The 24,910-nt window shown below is 41.4% G+C and overlaps 2 protein-coding genes across 4 annotated transcripts in view; one reads left to right on the top strand and one right to left on the bottom strand.

Annotated features, from left to right (window-relative positions):
- The first annotated feature begins 870 nt into the window (after nucleotides 1-870).
- On the top strand, nucleotides 871-21,367 carry LOC116520896 (ras-related protein Rab-35-like). Its single transcript, XM_032235359.1, has 6 exons — nucleotides 871-2,281; nucleotides 13,690-13,740; nucleotides 16,593-16,716; nucleotides 17,715-17,839; nucleotides 19,667-19,791; nucleotides 19,947-21,367. Exons 1-6 carry the CDS (start codon nucleotides 2,227-2,229, stop codon nucleotides 20,073-20,075), a joined length of 609 nt encoding a protein of 202 aa, XP_032091250.1. The 5' UTR covers nucleotides 871-2,226; the 3' UTR covers nucleotides 20,076-21,367.
- Nucleotides 21,191-24,910, bottom strand: part of HCFC1R1 (host cell factor C1 regulator 1) — a 4,749-nt gene continuing 1,029 nt past the window's right edge. For 2 of the 3 annotated variants that reach the window (XM_032235356.1, XM_032235357.1), the window contains 5 exons: nucleotides 24,262-24,455; nucleotides 23,057-23,107; nucleotides 22,365-22,529; nucleotides 22,095-22,268; nucleotides 21,191-21,854 (listed from right to left, as the gene is read on the bottom strand). In XM_032235356.1, the coding sequence (XP_032091247.1) occupies nucleotides 21,719-21,854; nucleotides 22,095-22,268; nucleotides 22,365-22,529; nucleotides 23,057-23,107; nucleotides 24,262-24,455 (720 nt within the window). In that variant the 3' untranslated portion in view covers nucleotides 21,191-21,718. The remainder of the gene's footprint in view (nucleotides 21,855-22,094; nucleotides 22,269-22,364; nucleotides 22,530-23,056; nucleotides 23,108-24,261; nucleotides 24,456-24,910) is intronic. The other variant, XM_032235358.1, reaches the window with a different exon arrangement.

The raw sequence follows: 24,910 nt of genomic DNA, 5'->3' as shown, positions 1-24,910 counted from the left end.
ACCTCGTCCGGAGCCTCGTGTTTAGATGCAGCCAAACAAGACGCACCCTGTAATGTAATTCCCCCTTTTATTAATGGGTGCTACCTTCCTCTGGGTCGCATGCCGGCCCTTTCCAAACCACTTTTTATTCCCCCTCCCCGCTTTGCCCCGTTTCCCCAGATCGTTATTCTTTTATTTTTCATTCAGCTTTCTTCCCAACTTCCGACCCTGTTCGGAAACCCACCGGTCTCCTTCGAAGCTGCCTTCTCCGCATTCTCGCTGGGCGGAGTGCCCGAGGGGAAGCGGGGTGGGGGGCGAGAGAAAGGAGGAAATAAATCCTGGTTTTTACCCCCTCGGACCCAACCTTATGACGGCCCCCTTTTTTCCCGGCTGCTGCCATCCTTAAGCAGGAAAGTCTCCTGAATGCATGCGATTCCTATTTCCCTGCAGGCCGGGGAGGATAGTCATTGTAGAAGTCCCCTTGGTCTGCGGGCGCCCGGTTGGAGCCCGTTACATGCATGCAGGCATTTTAACGCTGGAAGAGGGAGAGGTGCGGCTGAACTATGCACGTCGGAATGAATAAATATATCATTTAAAAAAAAAATGATCTGTATCTTTAACCCCGGCGCGCGGGGATACATACACATCCATATAGATAGATGGATAGATGGATGGATGGATAGATAGATAAGATAGACACAGAGATATAGAGAGATATAGATACATACACAGACACTCCCCCTCCCCGAAGGTGGCGGGCCCTCCTCCAAGCCCATCCCTCTCTTTATTCTCTCCCCTCTTGTGGCCCCGCCCAGCTCTCGGCCGCCGTCGCTAAGCACCGCCCATTATAACACAAGGTGCCGCCCCTTACAAGGCAGGCTCCGCCCTCTCGCTCTCCCTCCGCCTGGTTCGAATGTTCCTTTGGTGTTCCAGCCGGGAAGCTGCGGCCGTAGGAGGTGACGAGGAAGGAAGGAAGGCGCAGGGCTGCGAGGACCTGCCGGTCATCTGATCCCAGCCAGAGCCGCGTCCGGCAGGGGACGAGGAAGGCAGGCAGGCAGCCTTCGTCCACCACCGCCACGCCACCCACGGGAGACCCGCCTAACCCTGGCAGCTGATTCAGCGTTGAGCTCCTTGGCTCCCGTCGCAATGCCTCCTGCAGGCCGCCTTGCGCCCGACTCTCCTCCTCGCCTCTTTCATTGATTCGTGCATCGGCTTTTTTTTATTACCTCCTCCCTCCCTCCGACCTTTTCCCCCTCCTTCTCTCTCTTGGCTTCTTTTCTTGGGGAAAAAAAGAAAGTAGTTAGGGAAACTTTGCGATATCTTCTTCCTCTTGACCAAACCCTTTTAGGGAAACTCCCAGCCTGCTTCCCTCCGACCTCGGTTGGGTCTTCTGATTCCCCCACCCAACCCCTCGGTTTCTCCTTTCGATGCTGTACGTTTATTTCCTGGAGCCAAGACGATCTCTTTTTTTTGGAATGGGGATCTAAATTCTCGCCTCATTCCTTTAAACCACCACTTGCCTTCCTGTCCTGCTTTCGTTTTTAACAGTCAGGATCATCCTTTTTAAAGGAATCTAATCTTGTTCTCTTTTTAAAGGCTGGGATTAAAAGACTGGAGAAAGAAGAAGAAAACACGCTTCTTTCTCTCCCTGCCCTTTTTTTCCTCCCTTTTTGTTTTGTTCCCAGTTAACTATATTTTCTACACGGCACTGCTTTTTGGTAAGCCAGGAATTTGGGAGAAATCTCTTCCCTCCCTATTGGCTCAGAACCGTTTAACCATTTCTGTCTGCTTCCCTTCCCACGAAAAGGGAAGCCAAAAAAACGTGATTCCGGTATTGGAGGACAAAACGCCAGAACAATCAACTTACATCCTACAGTTGTTTGGCAGAAGAAGAAACTGCTTTCCAACCCACAAACTGGGCTGTATTCCTCTGTCATTTGACCCCCAAGGGAAGAGGTGGAAAAAACATTTGGAAGAAAAAGGGAAAAAAGTTTTGACATCTTGGGGCTAAGTTACAAACATTTCCATGTTCTTTACGGTAAGTTTTTGGAGGAAAAGACAGTGAATCTTCACGGATTGACTCAGCTGCCGCCCTTGGAAATTGTTGGCAATCTTCGGACGTTGTTTGGCCTCAGCGAGCTGCAATGGGTCTGTGAAGCCAATCCTGTGGGAAGTTTGAGGAAAAGCCCCCCAGGGAAGAACCGAGTGTGAGATACAGCAGTGACAGAAGCTGTCCCAGCACCGTGAATGGCTGCCAAGGATTATGACCACTTGTTTAAATTGCTTATCATCGGAGATTCGGGTAAGAGTGTTTGTTTTTTCATTGTCATCCCTCTTCAATCTTATCTAACTCTGTCCTTCTGCATTTGTTAGATTTTTATCCTGCTTTGATTACTTTGTAAGTAACTCAAGGCAGAGAATGTCCACAATACAGGTAGTCCTCGACTTACAGCAGTTCGTTTAGTGATGGTACGAAGTTACAATGGCAGTGGCATGACTTAACAATAGCAGCCCCATGGTCACATGATCAAAATTCAGATGATTGGCAACTGATTCATATTTATGATACAGCGTCCTGGGGTCACATGATCCCCTTTTGTGACCTTCTGACAAGCAGAGTCAAAGAGGGAAGCCATGTTCACTTAACATCTGTGTTATTAATTTAACAACTGCAGTGATTCACTTAATCACTGTGGCAAGAAAGGTTGTAAGATGGGGCAAAACTCACTTAGCAAATGTTTCACTTAGCAACAAACATTTTGGGTTCAATTATGGTTGTAAGTTGAGGACTCCTTCTCTTTTTTCCCCTCCTCTTCTTTCCCCTCAACAACAACCCTGTGAGGTGAGTTGGACCAAAGTTACTTTACTCAAGCTGTCATGCCTAAGGCAGAAGTAGAATTCATATTCTCCTGATTTCTAGGCCAGCACTTTTAACTGCTGAACCAAACTGTCTCTTCCTGATCCCCCCCTTCTCAAACCATTATTTCAATTGTTTTGCTGTCTTTTTTGTGAATGTTCAGATTTCCTAACACTTTTCATGCTAGATTTGCCTGTTATCCTTTTGCCATTTTCATTCTGAACACTTAGCCTGGTTCTTTCAAATTTTTCTCCCTTCCTAGACTTTTTGTTAATCTTCCATCTTCTTCCTCCAGTTCATTGTGAGCATGTGGGATGGGCTGAATTCTTCCCTCCCTCCATGTATAATCTCCTTACCTGTCCTTTATTCTTGTTCTTTTGTTCTTCCCCACCCTTTTCTCTCACTTTTATTCCTGCAAATATCCCTGGGCAAAATGAAGATCTGCACAACTCTGAGAAGGAATCATTGGACCTACAACCTCCTTATCTTCTTGTCCCATACAAGAAGGAGCTCTAATTCTCTATAGCAGTGTTTCCCAACCTTGGCATCTTTAAGATGTCTGGACTTCAATTCCCATAATTTCCCTCCTTGCACGGAATTCTGTGAGTTGAAGCCCACACAGGGCTGGGTTCCTGCTAGTTCTAACCTCTTCCATAGAAGATGTTCCACAAATCTACAGTGCCATTTAGAACCGGTTCCAGCTCCCTCCCCCCACCCATCCGCACATGATCAAGGTGAAGAGCGAGAGGAGGAATTCTGGGAGTTGAAGTCGAGAAGTTTTAAAGCTGTCAAGTATTTTTTTCTAAAGGGTTAGGGGTGCAAGGGTCTTGTAACTTGACAGCTTTAAGACTTGCGTGCTTCAAATGCCAGAGTTTCTGTGCCAACATTTTGGTTGCTAAGCAAGAGCATTGTTAAGTGAGTTTCACCACATTTTATAAGTTGGCAACGCCCACCCAGTCACATGGCCGGCAAGCCACTCCCACCCAGTCACATGGCCGGCAAATCAGGCCACACCTACAGAAGAGGTTCTAAAAAAATTTGAAACCCACCACTGAGCCCAAACATTACCACAGTTTAAAACTGCTCTATAGATTCCACTGACTTACAGAAAGATCCACTAAATATGTTAAAGGGTGAATTTTATTTTTGTGACATGTTAGTGGTTTTCTTCAGGACTTAATTCAATTTGTAGAATTCCAAGCAGCCTTTGGGCTGTAGTTTTCTCAACCCTGGAATATTTTCATTTGGCTTTAGTGATGAGGGAACAACCTTGGGAGTTTCCTTCCTATGACTTTTATTGTTTTGGGATATCATCTCCAAGTGGATGGCCTCCAGGCATGCTGGGACTACACAGCCAGGCTGACTTTAATTCTGGGAAATGTAGTCTAAGCATATCTGAAACTGAGAATGGGTGATTATCATTCCTCAAATGGTTTATAATACTATTTCCTGCATTTATTTAATATATAGGTCACTTCCTCTGTAGTTATCTTAAAGCAGAGCACAAATGTAGAAAAATAAAAGCTACTGCTGCATTAACATTTAAGGGTGACATTGCAGTACATTTAAAAAACTGAATAGCAAAATAAAAATGTGGGTGGAGAAGCAAGGTGGAAAATTAAGATTAAGCAGGATGGGCTTTTCAATCTTCAACTGATTATAACAGCCCTTTCTCATTGGCCATATTTCACATCCTGTCATAGTCCTATAGCTCTTAACCTAAGGGTAAGCTGAATTTACTCAAAGATATTAGCCTTTAATCACTCGCGGCGAGCATGTCCAACTTTTTGCCTTGCCTGGGCCACCTTAAATAAAGAGGAATTCTTGTGGACTGCAAATAAAATATATAATATAGTTAATAAGATGGCTCAGCAGTTAAAGATGCTGAGCTTGTCAGCTGGAAAGCTTATAGCCTGGGTTCGAGACTTGAGCACTGAAGGACAGGGTGAGCTTCCGTCACTTGCCCCAGCTCCTGCCAACCTACCAATACGAAAGCATGTACATGCAAGTGGTGGGTTTCCAATCTTTTTTTACTATCGGTTTGCTTGTGCGTGTGCATGCAACACTTCTGCGCATGTGCAGAAGCATCTGGGTGGGTGGGTGGGCGGAGCCTCCTGCCACTGAGACTACTGGTTCAGCTGATCCGGGCCAAACTGGGAGCAATCCACCTCTGAAGTAGGTAAATAGGTATCACTTCGGTGGGAAGGCCACAATGCTCTGTGCGCCTTGATGCGTAGTCATGTTGGCTACATGACCCCGAAAGCGTCTTCAGACAACCCTGGCTCCCTTGCCTAAGAAATGGAGATGGGCACTTCCCCCTTAGAGTCGGACACAACTGGACAAGGGGAAAGCTTTATCTTATAAATAAAGTTAAAAGTTTATGATCTTGTGGGTTCCTACCAGTTCAGACCGGTTCAGGCGAGTAAGTAGTAGCTTGGCCTGCCATGCCCCCCAAAACGATTCTCTTGGTGGTGCCTTTGTGCCTGCCATTTTGTTTTTTGCTTTTGCGCATGTGCAGAAGCATTTTTGTACTGCGCATGCACGCATAGTGTGCGTGGGTGCACAGCGCGTCCCTGAGCAAACTGGCAGTAGCAGCAGCCAGAACCAACCCTTGTTGGGGGGCCACATTACCAAGGCTGCATACGGTCTGCGGGCTGCAGGTTCACTACTCCCGTAAAGGATTGCACTGTTACTTTCTTTACATAGATTTTTCAATTCTGTAAAAAAAAAAGTTGCAAATCAGGCAGGTGACTTGGGGGCCTTCCTATAGCTTAAGATTTTGTACCTCACTAGCCTCAGCCAGCTTGGCCAAATCCAGAGATGGATTTATAATCCAAAACACCTGGAAGGCAGCAAATTGCCTATGTTGGGGCGAAACCATTTCATTCCACCCATCTGGTAAAGTCCTGTCTTTTGTTTTCTGGGCTGGATTTTCGAGCTCTGGAGTTCTTTGGCCATAGCTTAAACAAAAGCTTGGCTGAAGATGGGGCTGCCAAGAGAGAGAACTGGGGATTTGCTGGGCTGCACCTGTTGTGAAATTGGAGTTGGATGTGGAATTCCTCAGTTTGGGGTGAATGATTCATACAGACGGCATCGCAGTTTGTAGACACATTGTGGTCTCCCACAAATCGCTGACATCACACAGCTGCTTGGGGAGGTTTGAGAATGAGAATGGGGTGGGGACTCTACCTTCCAGCTGACTCACTACAAAACCAAAAAGCGGAAAGGAAGACTGGTTGGAGCAGATTTGTCCAGTTGGGGTTGATTTGATCTTCCGTGGCTAGTGCAGGTAGTCCTCAACTTACAACTATTTGTTCAGTGACTGTTCAACAGCACTGGGGAAAAAATGTGACTTGCGATCAGTGCCCGGACTTACAGCATCCCTGTGGTCATGTGATCAACATCGATGTGCCCGGCAACCGACATATTTTTGACAGTTGCAGCATTCCAACATTCATGTAATCACCATTTGTAATCCCCTCAGCGGACGTTGGACAACCAAAATCAATGGAGGAATCGGGATTTGCTTAACAACTGCGTGATTCACTTAACAACTGCAGCTATTTGTTCAATAACCATGGCAAAAAAATGTAAAAGTGGGCACAACTCACATAACAATTGCCTTGCTTACAACAAGGGGAACTGGAATCAATTGTGGTTGTAAGTTGAGCACTACCCGTAGATCAATTGTACAGGAAACCTTTCCTCTGAACAGTCATAGGGGCTGTTGCAAACTGAACCTTTCTCTGCGAGGCAATCTAATCCTGTGACAGAATTGGATTATCTTCCTTAGTTATTATATTCTTCTTGAAAAGGGCATAGAGTAACCTTACATGGTCTTGCTTCTCTCTCCAGTCAGAAAGGCTGCTCCTTGCTTTCACTTCAGGCCTTTTGCAAGTGATTTATTTTATTTTATTTTATAAGAATAAACATGAGTATGAATAAAAGGGAACATTAGGACAGGGACAGTAGGCACAATGGTGCATTTAAGCATGCCCCCTTACAGACCTCTTAGGAATGGGATGAGGTCAATAGTAGACAGTTTAAGATTAAAGTTTGGGGGATTTGAAGATATAACAACAGAGTCAGGCAGTGCATTCCAGCCATTGACCACTCTGTTGCTGAAGTCGTATTTTCTGCAATCACGTTTGGAGTGGCTTATTCTGTTGCGTGCTCTTGTATTGTTGTGGTTGAAGCTGAAGTAGTCATTGACCAGTAAGACATTGTAGCGGATAATGTGTGGCTTATCTTCCCTCTTTAGGACTTTGGAAACTTTTAATGGCTTCTTCTGTTTGCTTTCTACACTTGATAAAGCTGATTTTGAGTTGGATCAAAGTAAAACTAGTAGAAGCAGCAATCCTTGGTATGCGTTCATGCATGTTTCAGTGTATCCAAGAACCAGGGTTTGCGCCAACCTGGCAATCATTTCAATTGATTTTGCAACTATTAAGGTTGGTGGCTGAGCAGGGACAAAAATAGCCAGGGAAATGATTGAAGCCTGGGAAACATGTCCTTGGCAATCAACAGGAATGCTGATTTACGATACCCCCAGCTTATCAGGTATTTAGAAGCTGAAGGCTTGGCAGCAGAAGGAAACAACAGCCAATGATTTAATAACTGGCCATTAACACCCCAATCAACAACTAAAAAGCCACACACAACCAGGCGCCACATAGAATAGCTTAAAACATATATTCTGCTAGAGGGAAGTTCCCTGAGGATGGACTCCAGAACAAGTTTGAAAGCTTGATCCTGGTGACTGATCCAGATTGGATCCTGCAACATTATCCTGGGACACCTGGGACACATATATTTGCCTTCATTCGTGAATACATTGGTTTCAGTACACAATAGAAATGGAAATAATGTTTTCTGTCAGTTGAAAAGAGCCGAGGTGGCGCAGTGGTTAGAGTGCAGTACTGCAGGCCACTTCAGCTGACTGCTATCTGCAGTTCGACGGTTCAAATCTCACCGGCTCAAGGTTGACTCAGTCTTCCATCCTTCCGAGGTGGGTGAAATGGGGACCCAGACTGTGGGGGCAATATGCTGACTCTGTAAACCGCTTAAAGTGGGCTGAAAGCCCTATGAAGCGGTATATAAGTCTAACTGCTATTGCTATTGCTATGCTGGCTATAGAGGAGAGAAAAGTTGATGAAGTGTTTGATGGGTAGATTGGCATGGTAAGAAGCTGGTGCAAGAGATTGTTGTTCTCTGGCAATCATATTTCAGTAGTGTAGGATCCCAGGTTGTTTGGTGGTGTGTCCTGGGATCTGTTTGGATCAGGTTGTTCCAAGGCATGTCTGATTTACAGAGGATTTTAGGATTTAAATGCCTGTCACGTAGTCATGGTCCTTACTACAAATAGGCACGCTAAATCAGAGGGACCGGCTAAGTTGTAGACTGAGAAGTATTGGGGGGGGGGGAGGTTAACCTTATTAAAATGTATTCATTGGCAGATGGGGGCAGGAGGGGTCTCCTATTCATGTGACAATTCACATAATCAAATCATTATGGGAAGAATGTAAATTGGGTCATTGGCATCAGTTTTCATTGTTTGCATAATTATGTCATTGTGCTAATCAGTGTGGAAAATTGGTTGGGTGCATGGGAAGGCGGTTGAAAGAGTCTGAAAGGTGGCGGTTACATTAGAATATTAAATGTGGGTTTGGGTGGGTCTTAAGTGGGTCTACAGCTTGTTTGAAAACAATTCAGTTTTGGTCACCATAATATAAAAAAAGATGTTGAGACTCTAGAAAGAGTGCAGAGAAGAGCAACAAAGATGATTAGGGGACCAAAGGCTAAAACATACAAAGAACAGTTGCAGGGATTGGGTACATCTAGTTTAATAAAAAGGAGGACCAGGGGTGACATGATAGCATTGTTCCAATATATAAGGAGCTGCAACAAAGAAGAGGGAGTCAACCTATTCTCCCAAGCACCTGAAGGCAGGGCAAGGAACAATGGATGGAAACTAATCAAGAGAGCCAATCTAAAAATAAGTAATTTCCTGACAGAACAATTAATCAGTGGAACAGCTTGCCTCTGGAAGTTTTGGGTGCTATCGCTGGGGTGAGGGGAGGATTCCAAGAAGAGACTGAACAACCATTTGTCTAAAATGGTACAAAATTTCCTGCCTGAGCAAGAGGTTGGACCAAGCTTCCTTCCAACTCTGTTATTCTGTTAATTCAAAGTTTGATTGCTAAATTTGGAGAGAAATCTGAAGTAGGGGGACAGCAAGTCTTGATCTTGGGATTTGTATGCATCCACCTTGAATAAATTACTTGGGTAAAAACGTGGGAGAAAGGCTTGCCAAATCTATTGTTGAAAAATATGAGTGGGACAGCTCCTATTCTGGAAAACAATCACTGCATTCAAAATATCTTGATAAGTAGATCAGCTGAATAACATCTAGAGCTGAATAGCATCTAGGAGTGACCAATGCAAAACTCTTCCCTCAGGAAACCAAAACAAAACAGTATATTCTTCACTGATACATCACTTTCACTGTTGTGTTCCTTTCTTGGGCCCCACATTTTAAAGATTCAGAGAAATTAGAGCAGATACAGGAAAGGTTATGGGTAGTCCTTGACTTATGACCACTGTTGGGACTAGAATTTTGGTTGTAACTCCTGATGGTTGTATGTTGAGGCTCCATGTGACTGACCCCAATTTTACAACTCTTTTATGGCAGTTGTTAAGTGGATCATGTTGGCCATAAGTCCAAAACCACTCTTGTAAATGGGTATTTTTTCCCCAGAAGCCAGCAAAAAATGTCACAAATCATGTTCATCATTAGAGCATCAAAGATGATGAAGGGTCTGGAGGCTAAAATGTATGAGGAACGATTAAAGGAACTAGGTATGCCTAGTCTTAATGAAGAGAAGAACTAGGGGTGACATGAAAGCAGTCTTCCGGTAGTTGAGGAGCTATCACAGGGAAGAGGATGTCAATTTAATCTCCAAAGCACCTGAAGGCAGGACAAGAAGTAATGGATAGGAGGATTATCAAAGAGAGATCCAACCAGAAACTAAAGACAAATTTCCTGATAATAAGAACAATTACTCAGTGGAACAGTTTGCCTCCTGAATTTCTGGATGCTCCACCGCTGGAGGTTTTCAAGAAGAGATTGGACAGACTTTTGTCCAGAATGGTACAATGGTACAGGAAAGGTCTCCTGTTCCAGCAGGGCGTTGGACAAAAGACCTCCAAGGTTCCTTCCAAATCTATTTATTGTAAGATCTGGTTTGGCTAGGCAGAAGAGCCAAGTAACAGGTAGGCCTTGGATAGACTGTCCTTTTTTTAACTGTCCCTGAGATGACAATTTTGGCAACTACTTTCCATATTTCAATGATCTAGGACCGGGATGGTGAATCTGTGGCACGCAGAGCCATTTCTTAGGATATACGAGGCGTTGCTCTGTCAGCTCCGGCACGCATGCATGCACTGGCCAGTTGAGTTTGGCCTTCATTTTCGGGCTTTTGTCTCCCTCCGGAGGTTTCAGGGAAGCCTCCTGAAGGTTTCAGAGGGAGAAAAACTGCCCTACAGGCAATCCAGAAGTCGGAAAACGACTGGGGGCGTTTTCATCCTCCCCAGGCTTCTAGAAAGCCTCTGAAGCCTGGGAAGGGTAAAAAACGGGTCTACTGTGCCATCACACACCAAAATTTTGTACAGCACAAATATATATTTAAAAAGAGACTGTACTCTATGATTAAGAGAAAAATGGTTGTGATTAGGGTGTATAACATCATGTATATTTAAAAAGAATTTGATATAACCAGTGCACTGCTGTTGCAAAATTGGAACTGTGATGCAGAATAAAGGAAAATGTACAATAAAAATATTATATATATAAAAAGAATTTTGTACAGCACCTTTGCACAGCTTTGTGGATAAGAATGCTCGAACGAACTATGAAGCTAATTGAAGGGTTGTTTTTTTTTGAATCTTGGTTTCCTTGCATGTATTTAACCCACAATTTAGTTCTGAGCATTCTGTGAAGCTTTTCTGTGTCTGGCTGTGTCATGTACTGTGAAAATAGGGAAGTTGCATATATATATACATATATACATATATACATACAGCTAACTTACATTGTGGGATACAAACTCCACAAACTCTTTCTTGTTATGTGCTGACATTTCTTCCCTTGGAGAGAAACAGAGGGGGCTAGAAAGGGGTCATACAGCTGCAAGCTGTTTTCCTTTACTTCTTCTTTCCCAGCTATTCCATTGCCAAGTCTCTTTGAAAATTAACTTGTCAGGGAGATAACAGAGATGGGGGTAGATGGAGAACAGCTTCCATGACCCCTTTTCATTTTAACTGGAGAGTCTTTCTAAAAGTAAAATTATCCCAGTGTTACAGAATGGAGCATTGGGTTAACTTTCCAGCCAGGCAGCTTTGCCCTTGTTCTAGAAACTCCATTCCTTGCCTATTTTCTTATTTTGTTTTCTGAATGCCTCTAGCAAATTCTTTGCATTCTATGGCATTTCAGCTCACTCCATCTTCATTATATATTTGGGAGAATTGCTCCTTCACCTCCTTTCTTCTCTTAGAAGTTTGTTCTTCTGTAAACATTTGGTTTCCCCAGAGTCTGCTTGATATTTCTCTCTTGTGGCTCAGTAGCCATATTTTGGCCTCCTTCCTGGTGACATTCCTGCTAAATTCAGTGTTAGAAGGAGAATTAGATTTTAAATACGGTCTTCATGACTGTGAGGGTTGGACCATAAGAAAGGCTGAGTGCCAAAGAATTGAGGCCTTTGAACTGGTTCCACCACAAATGCGCGAACGACAAAAGCGCGCCTGACTAAACCGCGGTGACAAAACCGTGCCGACAAAACCGTGCAACGAATGAGCGACGAATGAGCCCGGAAGCGCGCCGACAACAGCGCGCCGACAGAAGCACGCTGTAACCTAACCCTAACCCTTACCTTAACTTAAATTGCGCTTCTGTCAGCGCGCTTTTGACATCGCGGTTTTAGCAGCGCAGTTTTGTCGGCGCGCTTATGACGTTCGCGCTTTTGTTGGGTCACGCTTTGAACTATGGTGCTGGAGAAGAATCCTGTGAGTCCCTTGGACTGCAAGGTGATCAAACCGGTCAATCCTAGAGCAGATCAACCCTGACTGCTCTTTAGAAGGCCAGATCCTGAAGATGAAACTCAAGTACTTTGGCCACCTAATGAGAAGGAAGGACTCACTGGAGAAGAGCCTCATGCTGGGAAAGATTGAGGGCAAAAGAAGAAGAGGACGGGGGAGAATGAGGTTGATGGATGGAGTCACCGGAGCAATAGGTATGAGCTTAAATGAACTCAGAGGATGGTAGAGGACAGAAAGGCCTGGAGGAATTTTCCATGAGGTCATGATGGGTCGGACATGACTTCGCAACTAAAAACAACAAAAATTCTAGGATATTCCATTCCAGTTTTTTTCTCTTCCATCTGTGGCCATTTTCAGTGCTGAGACCTAGAAATTGTGCCATCTGCATTTTGGTTACTTTAGAAAATGCTAACAACATTGTGTGAAAAGCCCAATCTTAAGACAGAATAATTAAAAAGAATAGCCACGCTCAGATACAGAGTGTCTTCAAAAGGTGGCCACTGTTTAATGAAAAAGGACAGTGTGCATTCCCTGAAAAGAATTTTGGGTAATACATAGCCAGGGTCTACATAACAGAGTGAATATGTGATTCGCACCATGCCTAAATTATAATATGTTGAATTTGGTTTGATTTAGCATGCTACACGAAATCAATCAATTACGATCTGTAAACTCGTTTTTGCATTAGTGCAACTTTTTAAGACTTGTGTACTTCATGGCTACCTGAGGAATTCTGGGAGTTGAAGCCCACAAAGTTGCCAAGTTTGGACCTCCCTGCCTCAGCCAATTCTAGTTTGTCGAAAAAACCAACAGCTATATATATAGTAAAACTGTGCTAAAATGGCAGTTCAGTTGAACGTCACACTGACGAGTCCTAAGGGGCTCTACAGGAACCAGAGGAAATCAGCTGGCACATAAAAGAGCCTAGCTGATTTGTGGAATCTGGGAAGAAAAACAGATTTCTGTCAGTGTGTATATATGTGTGGGAGAGGGGGAGGGGGAGAGAGAGAGAGAGAAAGAGAAAGAGAGAGAGATGGTCTAGCATACAGCCAAGATCAGCTAAGAAAGCTTGTGCTGCGGAACTCAATCTTGGCTTATCTCCCACTGCAGCTGTAGAGACTGGAGGTGCAGTTGTGTCCTCTCAACCTTCACCGGAAGAGGGGTCTGATCAAGAAACTGTGGGGAAGGAAAGGAGAAGAGCTGGAGAAGTTGATTTCCAGGGTTATGTCAACAGGTGACCTCAGAAGTTGCTGGAGAGAATTTCTGTCCCGTGACATCTATGGTCCCACCCTTGTAGGTGGCTTGATTACTTTAAGCCAGGGTATCGAGGTGTGCCTTCTATTTCCTTCCTGCTCATAACCTTTCAGCTTCCTATTTAGAAGCAAAAAATTGTGACTGCTCAGCATGCTGCTGATCCAATTATTATTTATCCAGTGTTCTCATCACTGCCTGAGAGTTCACATCCGTCCTGGAAGATAATCCACAATCTCAGAGGTCCCCCTGCCCCCAATGCTGTGCAAGCTTCTCTTGCAGTCCTGTGGTTTTTACCCCCTCCTTCTCCTTGTAGTAGGACACAATAGGTTGAGACAGGAGTGGCTGTTTTTGAACAAATACTCCAAAGGTTGTTTGCTTTGGGTGGGAATCTTCTCAGGAGCTTTGTTGAGGCCATCTGTTGCATCAGAAGCAGCTAAGAAATGAAGGGGAGGATTAAACTCTCATTTTGAGTTTGTGTGATTTGTTCCCTTTTGTTTCCTGTCCAGGGGTTGGCAAAAGTAGCCTTCTGCTCCGTTTTGCAGATAACACCTTCTCAGGTAAGGAACTGCCTTCTGTGATACCGATCATTGGATGGGTTGAGAGTCCTGATACTTGCCATGCACCAAAAATGCTGCAGTTTCAGTCCAGGCCAAACATATTTGGATAAGATGGATTCTTGGCTTTAACGTCTCACTTTTAAAAGCAGTTGCAAAATTGTAAAACAAAACAAAAAGGATAGATGTGCTGATCCATGAAATGCAAAAGAACAAAAAACAAAAACACAATGCCCAACTGGCAATTGGGAAGAACAAAAATTCCACAAACGTGTGTGTGTGTTTCCCAGAGATTTTTCACAAGTCTGTTCCAAAGAATGTAGAATCTCATTCCTTTCTTTGTGGCATTTTAATTGGTCATAATGATAATGATATTGCCCAATTGTGGATTGGGGATTTAATTTACCCAGCGTTCTTTTGTTCAGTTTTGCTATAAAACAAGCAAATGGTCCTATCTGCTCTAATTAAATGTGTTTGGGTGCTTATTGTGTTTCCCTGCTAGCAAGGCTGTAATTGAATCCTTGCTAGTATGTTTTTGCAAAGTATTGCAACATGAATTCTTTTCAAAATAAATTCCTTGCCTTTCGTCCCTCCCTCCTGCCTTGGTTAAGTTACTTCTTTCCATTTTATTTGGCTTGTTTTCAGTGTGCAGTCAGATCGTAATTTGCTGGTTGGCCAAACTGTTGATTAAATGACCAGGAAAAAAAATCTGCCAGAAACGCAGGTTGTATTGATTCTCACAGCATCTGTTTTGAGCAAAGTTGCTGTATTTTTTCTGTTACCAATAGGTTGCGCTTGTAACTGATATTAAAATCCTACAAATTCTAGGACTATTACATTCCTTTTTTCCCAATGATTTATTCAGTGGCTCCTTGACTAACAACCATTCCACTGAAAAAAATACTTTACAACTGGTCCTCATGCTTACAACTGTCACAACATCCTAATGGTCACATGATCAAAATTAAGGTACCTGTCAATCAGCAACATTTATTTACAACATTTGTAGCATGTGAACCCCCAGTTGTTTTCCAACAAGCAAATTCAATGGGAGGGGGGAGATGGATTTGTCTAATGACTGTATGATTCACTTAACAACTGGACTGATTCCCTTAACCATGACAAAAAAGGTGATAAAAATCAGTTGCCACTCTCTTAACAATCACCTTGCTTAGAGAAAAAATATTTTGAAAATCTCAACAAAATAGGGAAGGGAAAAAAGCGAGACTCAATCTAAAAATGTTACAAGATGCAAGAATTAGAGGAGGGTTTGGGTTACCAAATTGGGAACTATATTATCAAGCAGCAGTGTTATCGTGGATGAAAGAATGGATTGTACTGAAAAATACAAGATTATTAACATTTACTTACATTTGGGTTGGCGTGCCTTCCTATGGTATGGGAAAAACAAGATACATGATTATTTTCAAAGACATTATATAAGAAATGCTTTATTATTAGTATGGGAGAAAGTTAGAGAAAAATACTATTTGAAGACACCAGCTTGGTTTTCAACAATGGAAGCATTAATACATCAAATATTATTAATATGGGAAACATTGTCAGATAGAAAGATATTTTGACAGAAAAGGGGGGACTTAAAAAGGAACAAGAATTAGAAGAACAAAGGATTGACATGGTTTGGTACACACAATTACAAATACAATCTAGATATGAAAAAATGCTAAATTATATGGTTTCCACATGGAGATGACAGAATTGGATGAGATACTTACAGGAATAGAAGAACAAAGGATTTAAAAAATTGTATAACTTTACTGCATGTTAAGAATAATAGGTAAAAGAACAATGATAGTGTGGGCAATTTTTTGGGATATTCGATAGAGTTAGATAAATGGCAGCAACTATGGGAATGAAATTATAAATTAACAATGGCAACTGCATATAAAGATAATTTCTACAAAATGTTTTATAGATGGCACAAGTCATCTGAAAGATTGGCAAAATTGTTTAAAGACAAATCAACCAAATGTTGGAAATACCATCAAACGCCGGGGTCATATTATCACATGTAGTGGACATGTATAAAAGTAAAAAAATATTGGGCAAGAATTTGAATGTGATTGGAGAAGATGACTCAGCAACATATTGACTTAAAACCTGAATTGTTTTTGTTGGGCATCTTACCAGGAAAATATAGTAAAGAAAATTTATATTTGATTATTCATGTAATAACTGCAGCTAGAATTGTATTTGCACAAAATTGGAAAGCTGAAGAAACCCCTAAAGATGAAACTGATTAAGAAAATATTAGATTGTGCAGAAATGAGTAGATTAACACTAGCAATTAAAGGAAAGGAAGAATCTGATTATTATAATATATGGGGGTTATTTTATCATTAGTTAGAAATGAATATGGATAAAAAGTATAAAATTAAATAATTTAGGAAGAAAAATGTTATAACAGGAGATAATGTTAATATAAGAATAGATGTATATAAAGAATTTGATGGTAAGCTATAACTATTATGACACCAGAAAAATTGTACTCGACGACGCACTGATTAATGAATGATAAAATGTTTGTTTTAAAAGGAAAACATAAAAAACATAAAAAAACACAATCACCTTGCTTAGCAACAGAAGTTCAGCTCCCAATTGTGGTCATAAGTCTTTGGTCTTTTGAGTGCCACAATGAAATTTCTGACCCTTAACAATCCTGGCTATTGTTTTTTTTTCCTTAATACCAACAATATTAGATCACACTTCTCTTTTGCAATAATGCATCATAACATTTAGCTTTAATATTTCTGAGTTTGTGTAGTAAAAAGGCATTTTTATACCGTTTTCTGATTCCTTTCATTCTTCCTTTTTTCTTCCCTGTGTCTCTCCAGGTAGCTATATCACAACAATTGGGGTAGATTTCAAAATCCGGACTCTAGTGATTAATGGAGAAAGAGTGAAACTTCAAATCTGGGATACAGCTGGACAGGAACGGTTTAGGACTATTACTTCCACGTAAGTCCAGGACACAAGCTGAATGGAGTGCAGGGGCCTGAATACTTAAGAGTGGGGACAAATTGATGAGAGGCCTGTGAAAAGGCCACGGAAAGAACCTAGCTATTAATTAGCTATGGTAGTTAGCAGTAGACAATCTTTTCACATTTACGATTTTGCAGGATAAATACATGTGGCCCTCAACTTAATAACCACAGTTGAGGCCAAGATTTATGTTGCTAAGTAAGAAATTTGTTAAGTGACTTTTGCCCCATTTTATAACTTTTCTTGTCAGAATTGTTGTGAATCATTGCAGTTATTAAGTTATAACATGGTTAAGTGAATCTGGCTTCCTCACTGACTTTGCTTGTCAAAAGGCCGCGAGCCCAGGACAATGCAACTGTCATGTGAGTCAGTTGTCAAACAGCTGGATGTAAATCACGTAACCATGGGGGTGCTGCAACAGTCGTATGAAAAATGGTCATGTCACTTTTTTCAGTGTCATTGTAACTTTGAATTGTCACTAAGTGAACTGTTATAAACCGAGGACCACCTGTAAAAGTTCAAAACCCTGCGCAAAAGTGCTTCCTTATAAAGCCACAAGATTTTTGAGCCAGAATGAGAATATAGTTTAAAAATTTGAATACAGGTAGTCCTCCACGTACGACAACTGAGCCCAACTGTTTCTGTTGCTAAGCAAGACATTTTGTGAAGTGAATTTTGAACAGAGTTATTAAATGAATCACTGCAGTTGTTACGTTAGCAACATGTTTGTTAAGTGGATCTGCCCGTTAACTTTGCTTGTTGGAAGGTCACAAAAGGGGAATCACGTGTCCTTGGGACACCACTGCAGCCATCATAAATATGAGTCACTTGCCAGGTGTCCGAATTTTGATCACGTGACCATGGGGATGCTGCAACAGTCATAAGTATGAAACGGTCATAAGTCACATAAGTCATAAGGGAATTATCGAATTTTCTCTGTTCAAAGCAAGTCATTTCATTTTCTTTGGGTGCAGGTATTACCGCAATACTCATGGTGTCATCATTGTTTACGATGTGACAAACGCGGAGTCCTTCGTTAATGTCAAACGTTGGCTGCATGAGATTGGGCAAAACTGTGACAATGTGTGCAAGATTTTGGGTGAGTGGTTTTGTTACCAACCTGTTTCCCTCTCATCTTTCAGTGCAATGGTTGTGAGTCTTTGTAATTCTATCACATTACATTGGAACGTGATCAGGGTAATAGAAATACAAGAGATTTTCTCAATAGTTCTTATTCCATACTGGAAAAAGAGGAAATGGGTTGTGCATACTTCATGGTGTCCTGCTTGTTTCTCAGGGGGAGTGAAATATTTTTCTTATTTCAGGAATATCCAGCCTAGAAAAGCATATTCAGATGCATTGAGGTTTCAGCCTATTCACATGTTTACAATTGCTTGATTCTTCTTGGTTGCTCTAGAAACAAACATAACTCCAGAGGTATCTCATTGAAGGTCAGCTAGGGAAACCTGATAGTCTCTTTATTTATTTATTGCAATAGCAGCATTGGATTTGAGGAAATTATTTGAGTTGCATCTAGGAACAGGGCCAGATGATATTGTGCTTCCATTCTTCTTCCATTTCAGATTACAAAGTGCTGATTTGGGCCATTTGAACAAGATTTTGGTGGGGGGAAATATTCTACCATGGCTCTGTACATTCTTCCTCAACGGGGAATATTCCAGCTACTTTATTTTGGAACTACAACTCCCACAGTCCTCACCATCATGTTAAGTAGGGCTTCTGTAGGCCCTGCCTATTGTTTGCAGTGATAGAATAATATTCTGAGATACTTTGCAGGGTGATACCATTGTCGATCTTTGAGGATTGGAGATAAACTGCTAGATTTAGAGATCCACTAGCTAATCTTGGCCAAAGCTAATCAACTGGACATTTGTCACATGCCTTTCACTTTGATGGCTTATGACAAAAAAGCATTGTGACTTACTGACTGCAGGACAATTCTTTCTTTATCTAACCTGATACACTGCCAACTATGAAAATTTCTCAGCAGGTTTATAAAAGGGTAAAATAAAAATTCAGCTGAGACATTGACATAGAACTAAACACCATGATTGGGATTCCTAGAGAAGAAAAATGATATGAATTCATTATATTTTTTATCTTGCCATTCCTTAACATCTCAACTGTAACAAAGATGGGTATATTGCTTATAGAAAATTGATCTAAACAAAATTAAAGCTAGGAGTTTTTAAAATCCCATCGAGCCACTTGGCTTTATCCAAGAGATGAAGAACAAATTGGTCATCTGTTATGGATTAGAAAGCGAAGTAAATATGGAACTTTGGCTTTGCTTGCTGCAAAAAATGAGAGACCTTAGCTGGGATTAATTCTTGCTTTGTTTACTGCATTGTTCTCTGGTCAGCCAAACCAAAATTCAGTATTTGTAGGTCATTTAACCAAACTGTGAATGGCCTATTACCACAGCCATTCTAGTGAATGAGAAGGCAGATTTCTTAATGAGTCACTCTTCCATCTTAAGCGATTAGTTCACAGAATTATCCTCTTTAGTTTTTTTTCTCCAAAGTATAAGACAGAGAATGTACTGTTTGACATTATCTGCTTACCTCTGCCTTTTAAAATGGGGGACATCCAACATTGGGGCATTTATTTGGACAACATATACTGTGCCACTGAACTATGTCTTTATGATGAAATCGTTTTACACACAAAAACACCATCCACTGTAGAAGCCATTAAAAGGATCCAGGTTGAGCGGCTCAAGATTAGGGGGAGGACTGTAGCCTCAAGATTGTATGATTGGTCTTAAGACGTGTTAGATTCAAAATGAAGCCACAGTGTGCCCAGATTATCTGTTACTTATGCAGAATATATCATATAACATATTAAAGGGTTTGGATTGTTTTCTTTGCTTTAATTCTCCTCTTCTCCGATCCTCTCAAACCAGTGGGTAATAAATGTGAGGACCTGTCACGGAAGCAAGTAGAGACTGCTGATGCCCGGCGGTTCAGTGAGCAAATGGGAGTGCGGCTCTTTGAGACCAGTGCTAAAGAGAACCTTAACGTTGAAGAGGTATTGGAAGAGGTGGTTAGGAGGGCAAACGTGGGAAGGTAAACTGAGGCCTTCGGTGCTTCAAGAGGGGATGGATGGAGTTTTGGGCTGGAAAAAAATAAACACCTGGTAAGAAGTTTGTTCAGTTCCCTTCCCTTTGTATGTTCCATCTGTAGATGTTCAATGCCATTACCACCATGGTGCTCCGAATGAAACAGGAAAACCTGGCACGGCGACAACAGCAAAATGAGGTCGTCAAAATCAACAAGCCCAAAAAGAAGCCTTCGGTCAAGAAATGCTGCTGAAGAGGCAGCCCCTATTGATGCCTCTTGCTTCAGGAGGAGAGCTGATGAACCGTGGGAATTGTTTTGGTGGAGAGAACCAGTATGAATCCTCCTAGCCCTGGGGATTCTTCTGTTTCTCTTCGCTGGGGAAGTTGAGTTGTGGGGATAGAAAGACAAATTGAAGCATTGCATTCCTTACCTACTGATAGGTTGGGGAGTTGTAGGTTGTGCTTACAGAAAGGGGGGTGGGTGGGCAGCATTAAAGAAGAAGACTACTGAAAAAAATCATTAAGGTGAATAAAATAAAGAGGATGTGGGGCATGGCTGAGCCCAAGGAAATTGCCATTCTCCCTGTAACTGAAAAAAGCCTTTCTCTACAACTTTGCTTACTCATTGTATTTTATTTCTTCACTTGTGGTTTGATAGCTGGAATACAACTGGTATTCAAATTTAAGTCCCAATAAGGAGGTTGAGAAGGTGGGCATTAGATTATTTTGGAGCAAGCTCTTTCACATTCTGGAGCTGTGCCTCAGTTTACATAATAATAGGAAGTGGAAGGAACACAAGCAAAATGTGTCAGAATTTCCCAGCCGATAGTATTGGGAGTTTTCCTTCTCATCTCTCTTTTAGGCTTGCTCTGATTACTCTAGGTAGGAATGGTTTAGGACCAAACTACATTGCTCTTCTCTTAGATTTGGGGAGTTTTCTATCTTTTCATTAGCCCTGTCCTTCAATCCAGATGTTGGGGAGAAAATAGCCAATTGTCCACATGGTGTGTTTGAAAAAGGACTTCGTAACCTTTGCAGCTATAATTGAGGTACCATTCAGTCATTCCGATTTACCTCCAGAAACTGAGGAATAAAATAAGAAATGGCGGCATAAATTTTAAAATAGGAGTGTGAAACTATGTCCGGATGCAGCTGATAAGTTGCCAATTTATGATTCCCAACTTTGAGGTATTACAGACAGAGACTCTGTCCCTTTTCAACACTGGGACACTGTGCAATTTATTTGCTTCATTAATTATTTTATATACACCCAATTCTGTAGATAACTAAAACATCTCATTTTAACTCACTGCTAATAGCATCAGACTTGTTAAGGATATACCACTATTCAATAAAGACATTTAGATATAAAAACAATTCTGCTTCTTTTATTTCCCTGTTACACACACTCCCTAGGTACCAACAGGAAGAGTTCATCATAATGCCAGCTCCTCTCAAGTAACATTTGGCAGTATAAAAGTGTTGAGTTCTCTTTATCGGAAGCAAAAAGTCAAGGAAAAAATTTTAAATTCTTCCAACTTTAATGGACATTAAAAATCTGACTTCTGTGCTAATAAAGTATAAAAGAAGTGACAAGAATGCCCATTTAATTCTTATTTAAAAGTATATTTCAGTGTCCTGGGAAGTATTTGCTGATTGCCTATTGAAAGAGAAAATATATATTGGACTTAATTGCAGATATACTGCAAACATTATGTGGACGGAAGAGAAAGGATCAGATTATTGCAGCTGGATGAAAATGACGAAGGCTGCCATGGTGGAGTACAATATTTTAGTGAAATGTTTATACTGGCTGGATAAAAGTGCTTTTTGTTAAAAGATACAGCCAGAGAAGTGAATTTGATTTCAAAGGGAAGTAAAATTGGGGTTGTTGATTCATACTTCCATTTCCTCTTGGTTTGCCACTGCTTCTAGATGGGGCTGGACGGATGAGGGAGTCATCAGTGTCCTAATGGTGTGCAAGAGAGAGTTAGTGTGAGGGCTCCACAGGACAATTTCGGTAGAAGGATTCCTGTGAAAATGAGACAGCTGATTAATTGTTCATCCATTTTCCTTGTTACACATTCCTACAGGTAACCTTTGACCTACGACTGTAATGGAGCCTGCTCATTACAGTCGCAAGTGGTGATAGCTATTAAGCAAGATGGTCTCGCTTAACAATTCCCATCCCCTGGGTGTCTCTCATAACTTTGAATGGCCACTGAGCGACTGGTCGTTAAGCAAAGACTATCTGTACTTCATTAATACTCACAGAGAAAGAAGCATTTCTTCAGGGGCGATGCTGCTTCCTTCGAGACCTTCTAATGTGAAGGAAGATGGCACCAGCATAGGGCAGTCTCCCATCATGAATTCACCATCTACAATGACTGTGGTCAGCTCTTCTTCTGTAGAGTTGGTTCCTTCACTTGCTCCATCTTGAGACAGCCTGAGACAGAGAAGGCCTTATGTGAGGAAGTCATAATATTCTGCTTCCCTGAACCCACTTTTTTTAAAAGCACAAAGCTGCCATGCTTTCTGGTACCTCCGTTGTAGCTCTTTCAGCTGTGTGTATGCTTGCTGCCATCTGGGGTTTTCACTGTGAACAGGGAAGCCATTAGAACAGTAGATGTGGTCATTGTCCAGGCTAAGGGAATTAAAACGGGCAGCCATCTTCTCCTCTGACAGAAAATGTTTAGAGCGGGGTTCCCTGTTAAGGTGCAGAAAACAGTGACCATTCATCCTCCATTCAATAAAATCCTAGTTAGAACAAAGTACTGCTGAACACATCATAGTTAAGACTAACATGCCCCTTATGGAAGGTGGCACTTCAGTAGAAACATTTTGGAAAGTTTCTGCGAACAGGACGACCTCCAAAACAAAAGATGGTCCTTTATACAGCATTTCTAATAACTTATGTGACTACACCATACTTAGTTATGTTGTTAGGAATGTCTACACCATGATGGCGTGAGGAGGTTCCAGTGTGATAGAAAGCAACATGAAAGGGCAAGCTTAATGACAGCTTATTGAGAGTTTGGCTATGGCTACCACTTAGTCTTGTAAACATTTAGTGACTTAACATCTACACTTCTGAACAAAAACTTAAATTTTGCCAGCATAAGCCATCAAGTACCATCTATATACCCAAAAATATGGAATACAAAAATGGATCAGGGCATTTTTTTTTAATTCAATGCCTCCTTAGCTGTAGCTCTCATTTTCCTCCACACTTACTGTTCTTTGCTTTCCAGATGTCGCTTGAAAGCAAGGGATACTGACTGGCACCTAAAAAAAGAAATGAGATTTGCATTAAGAAGCTAAACATCATTATTGGTTATTTTTGTGCCACCAATGTACCTTTAAAATATAATATTAATAGTCCTTAGACTTATGTAGTGCTCCTTAGTGCTTTACAGCACTCTGATCAATTTACAATGTCAGCATATTGCCCCCAATAATCTGGGTCTTCATTTTACCAACTTCGAAAGGATGGAAGGCTGAGTCAACTCTGAGACTGTGAGAAGCGAACTCCAGGTTGTGGACAGAGTTAGCCTGCAATACTGTATTCTAACAACTGCCGCCACCACAGCTCATAAACAGAAGACTCCTGATACTCCCTGGCAGATTCCCACTTTATTGGCTTTGAAAACCCTAAGCTACAAAACCTTCCCTTTGGTATCAATTTTATATTACTTTGTTGTCCACTCCTAAACCATTCACAGCTTGGGTACAGAATTTTTGAAATATTTGCCAATCTATTTATTCTCACACTTATTTCAGCAGCAGACAAAACACTTGCCCAAGCTTTTGTTATCTTTTATGGTTTAACTTTTGGGTGCTGCTCAATAAATGATTTCAGAGTTTAACTAAACTCTGCTTTTTAAATATTTTTGTAAAGAAGGCAGATTATATGCTATCAAGTTGGCATTGACTCTTTGTCAACAAATAGATTTTCTCTAAGAGTAATGTATATTAGGGTGCTACTCAAAAATACTATTAAATATCCAAATAAATCTGATACATAGTCTGCTGTTGCCTTCTTTGCCTCAACCCCCTTCATCATTTTTCCTTTGAAGCACAGCTGGGCATTTTACAGGGCCCCTGGGCCACATCCAGCCCTTTGGCTGCCCCTGTCTGGCCTGCATGAGGTCAATTGGAAAGTAGAACTCAAATATGAATAAATGTATGGCTTTATTGGTTCAGCCCTCCACAACAGTCCCAGATTCTCATGTGGCTCCTTGGGAAAAATAATTGCCCAGACTTGCTTTGAAGGAAGCTGAGCGACAAAACCTTTAGCAAGTTCTCTTAACATCTTTTAAGATGCTTTAGAATGGTCACATGGCCATGTGTGAATAAATGCCAGATAGATGAATTCTCCTCTATCCCAAATCTGCAGAATCTATTTATATTAATCTGAAAGCCTCATAGCATATGATTACCGAGATCTTTGAACAGCACTGAAATTCACCAATCTGTGTCTGGGTTTCATCCGTGGAATTGTGCATGGCACATCGCGTTCCCAACTTGGGATGATGTTGTGGCTATAGCCCATGTTCCTGGACAAGACTGAGCAGTGCAAAAAATGCCCAGAAGAAATAGCTGGTGGTGACCCTGGCCTTATTGTAGGATTCATCTGTGAATTAAAGCAAAAGAAAAGTTAAAAAGAATAAATTTTCCAAGAGAGATGTAAATGTCTTGAATGGATGTCATGTTGAATTTGAGCACTTCTGAAAAGGAAAGTTAGTCAGAACTGAGTAATATGTTTTTATTTTTTTTATATGTAGCTTTATTAAATTTCAAAAGACAATTTTTTAAACAAAATGAATAGGGGAATAAATAAAAGGGAAAGATTAAAATGTGGCAAAAATATATAAAACAAATATAAAGGTAATTTCGATTTCAGGATGTTGCAAAAGAAAATCACATGACCCCAGGACACTGCAACCATAAATACATGAGCTGCCAAGCGGCTGAATTTTGATCACATGACCAACAGTGGTGTGAAAGTCACATCACTTTTTTCACTATCATTGTAATTTCAGTCACTAAACAAATAGCTGTAAATCGAGATTGACTATATAATAAACA

This window comes from Thamnophis elegans, chromosome Z, assembly GCF_009769535.1.
Source record: "Thamnophis elegans isolate rThaEle1 chromosome Z, rThaEle1.pri, whole genome shotgun sequence".
Lineage (NCBI taxonomy): Eukaryota > Metazoa > Chordata > Lepidosauria > Squamata > Colubridae > Thamnophis > Thamnophis elegans.
Note: the sequence above shows the minus strand (reverse complement) of the source record. Positions and strands in the feature narration are given on the sequence as shown.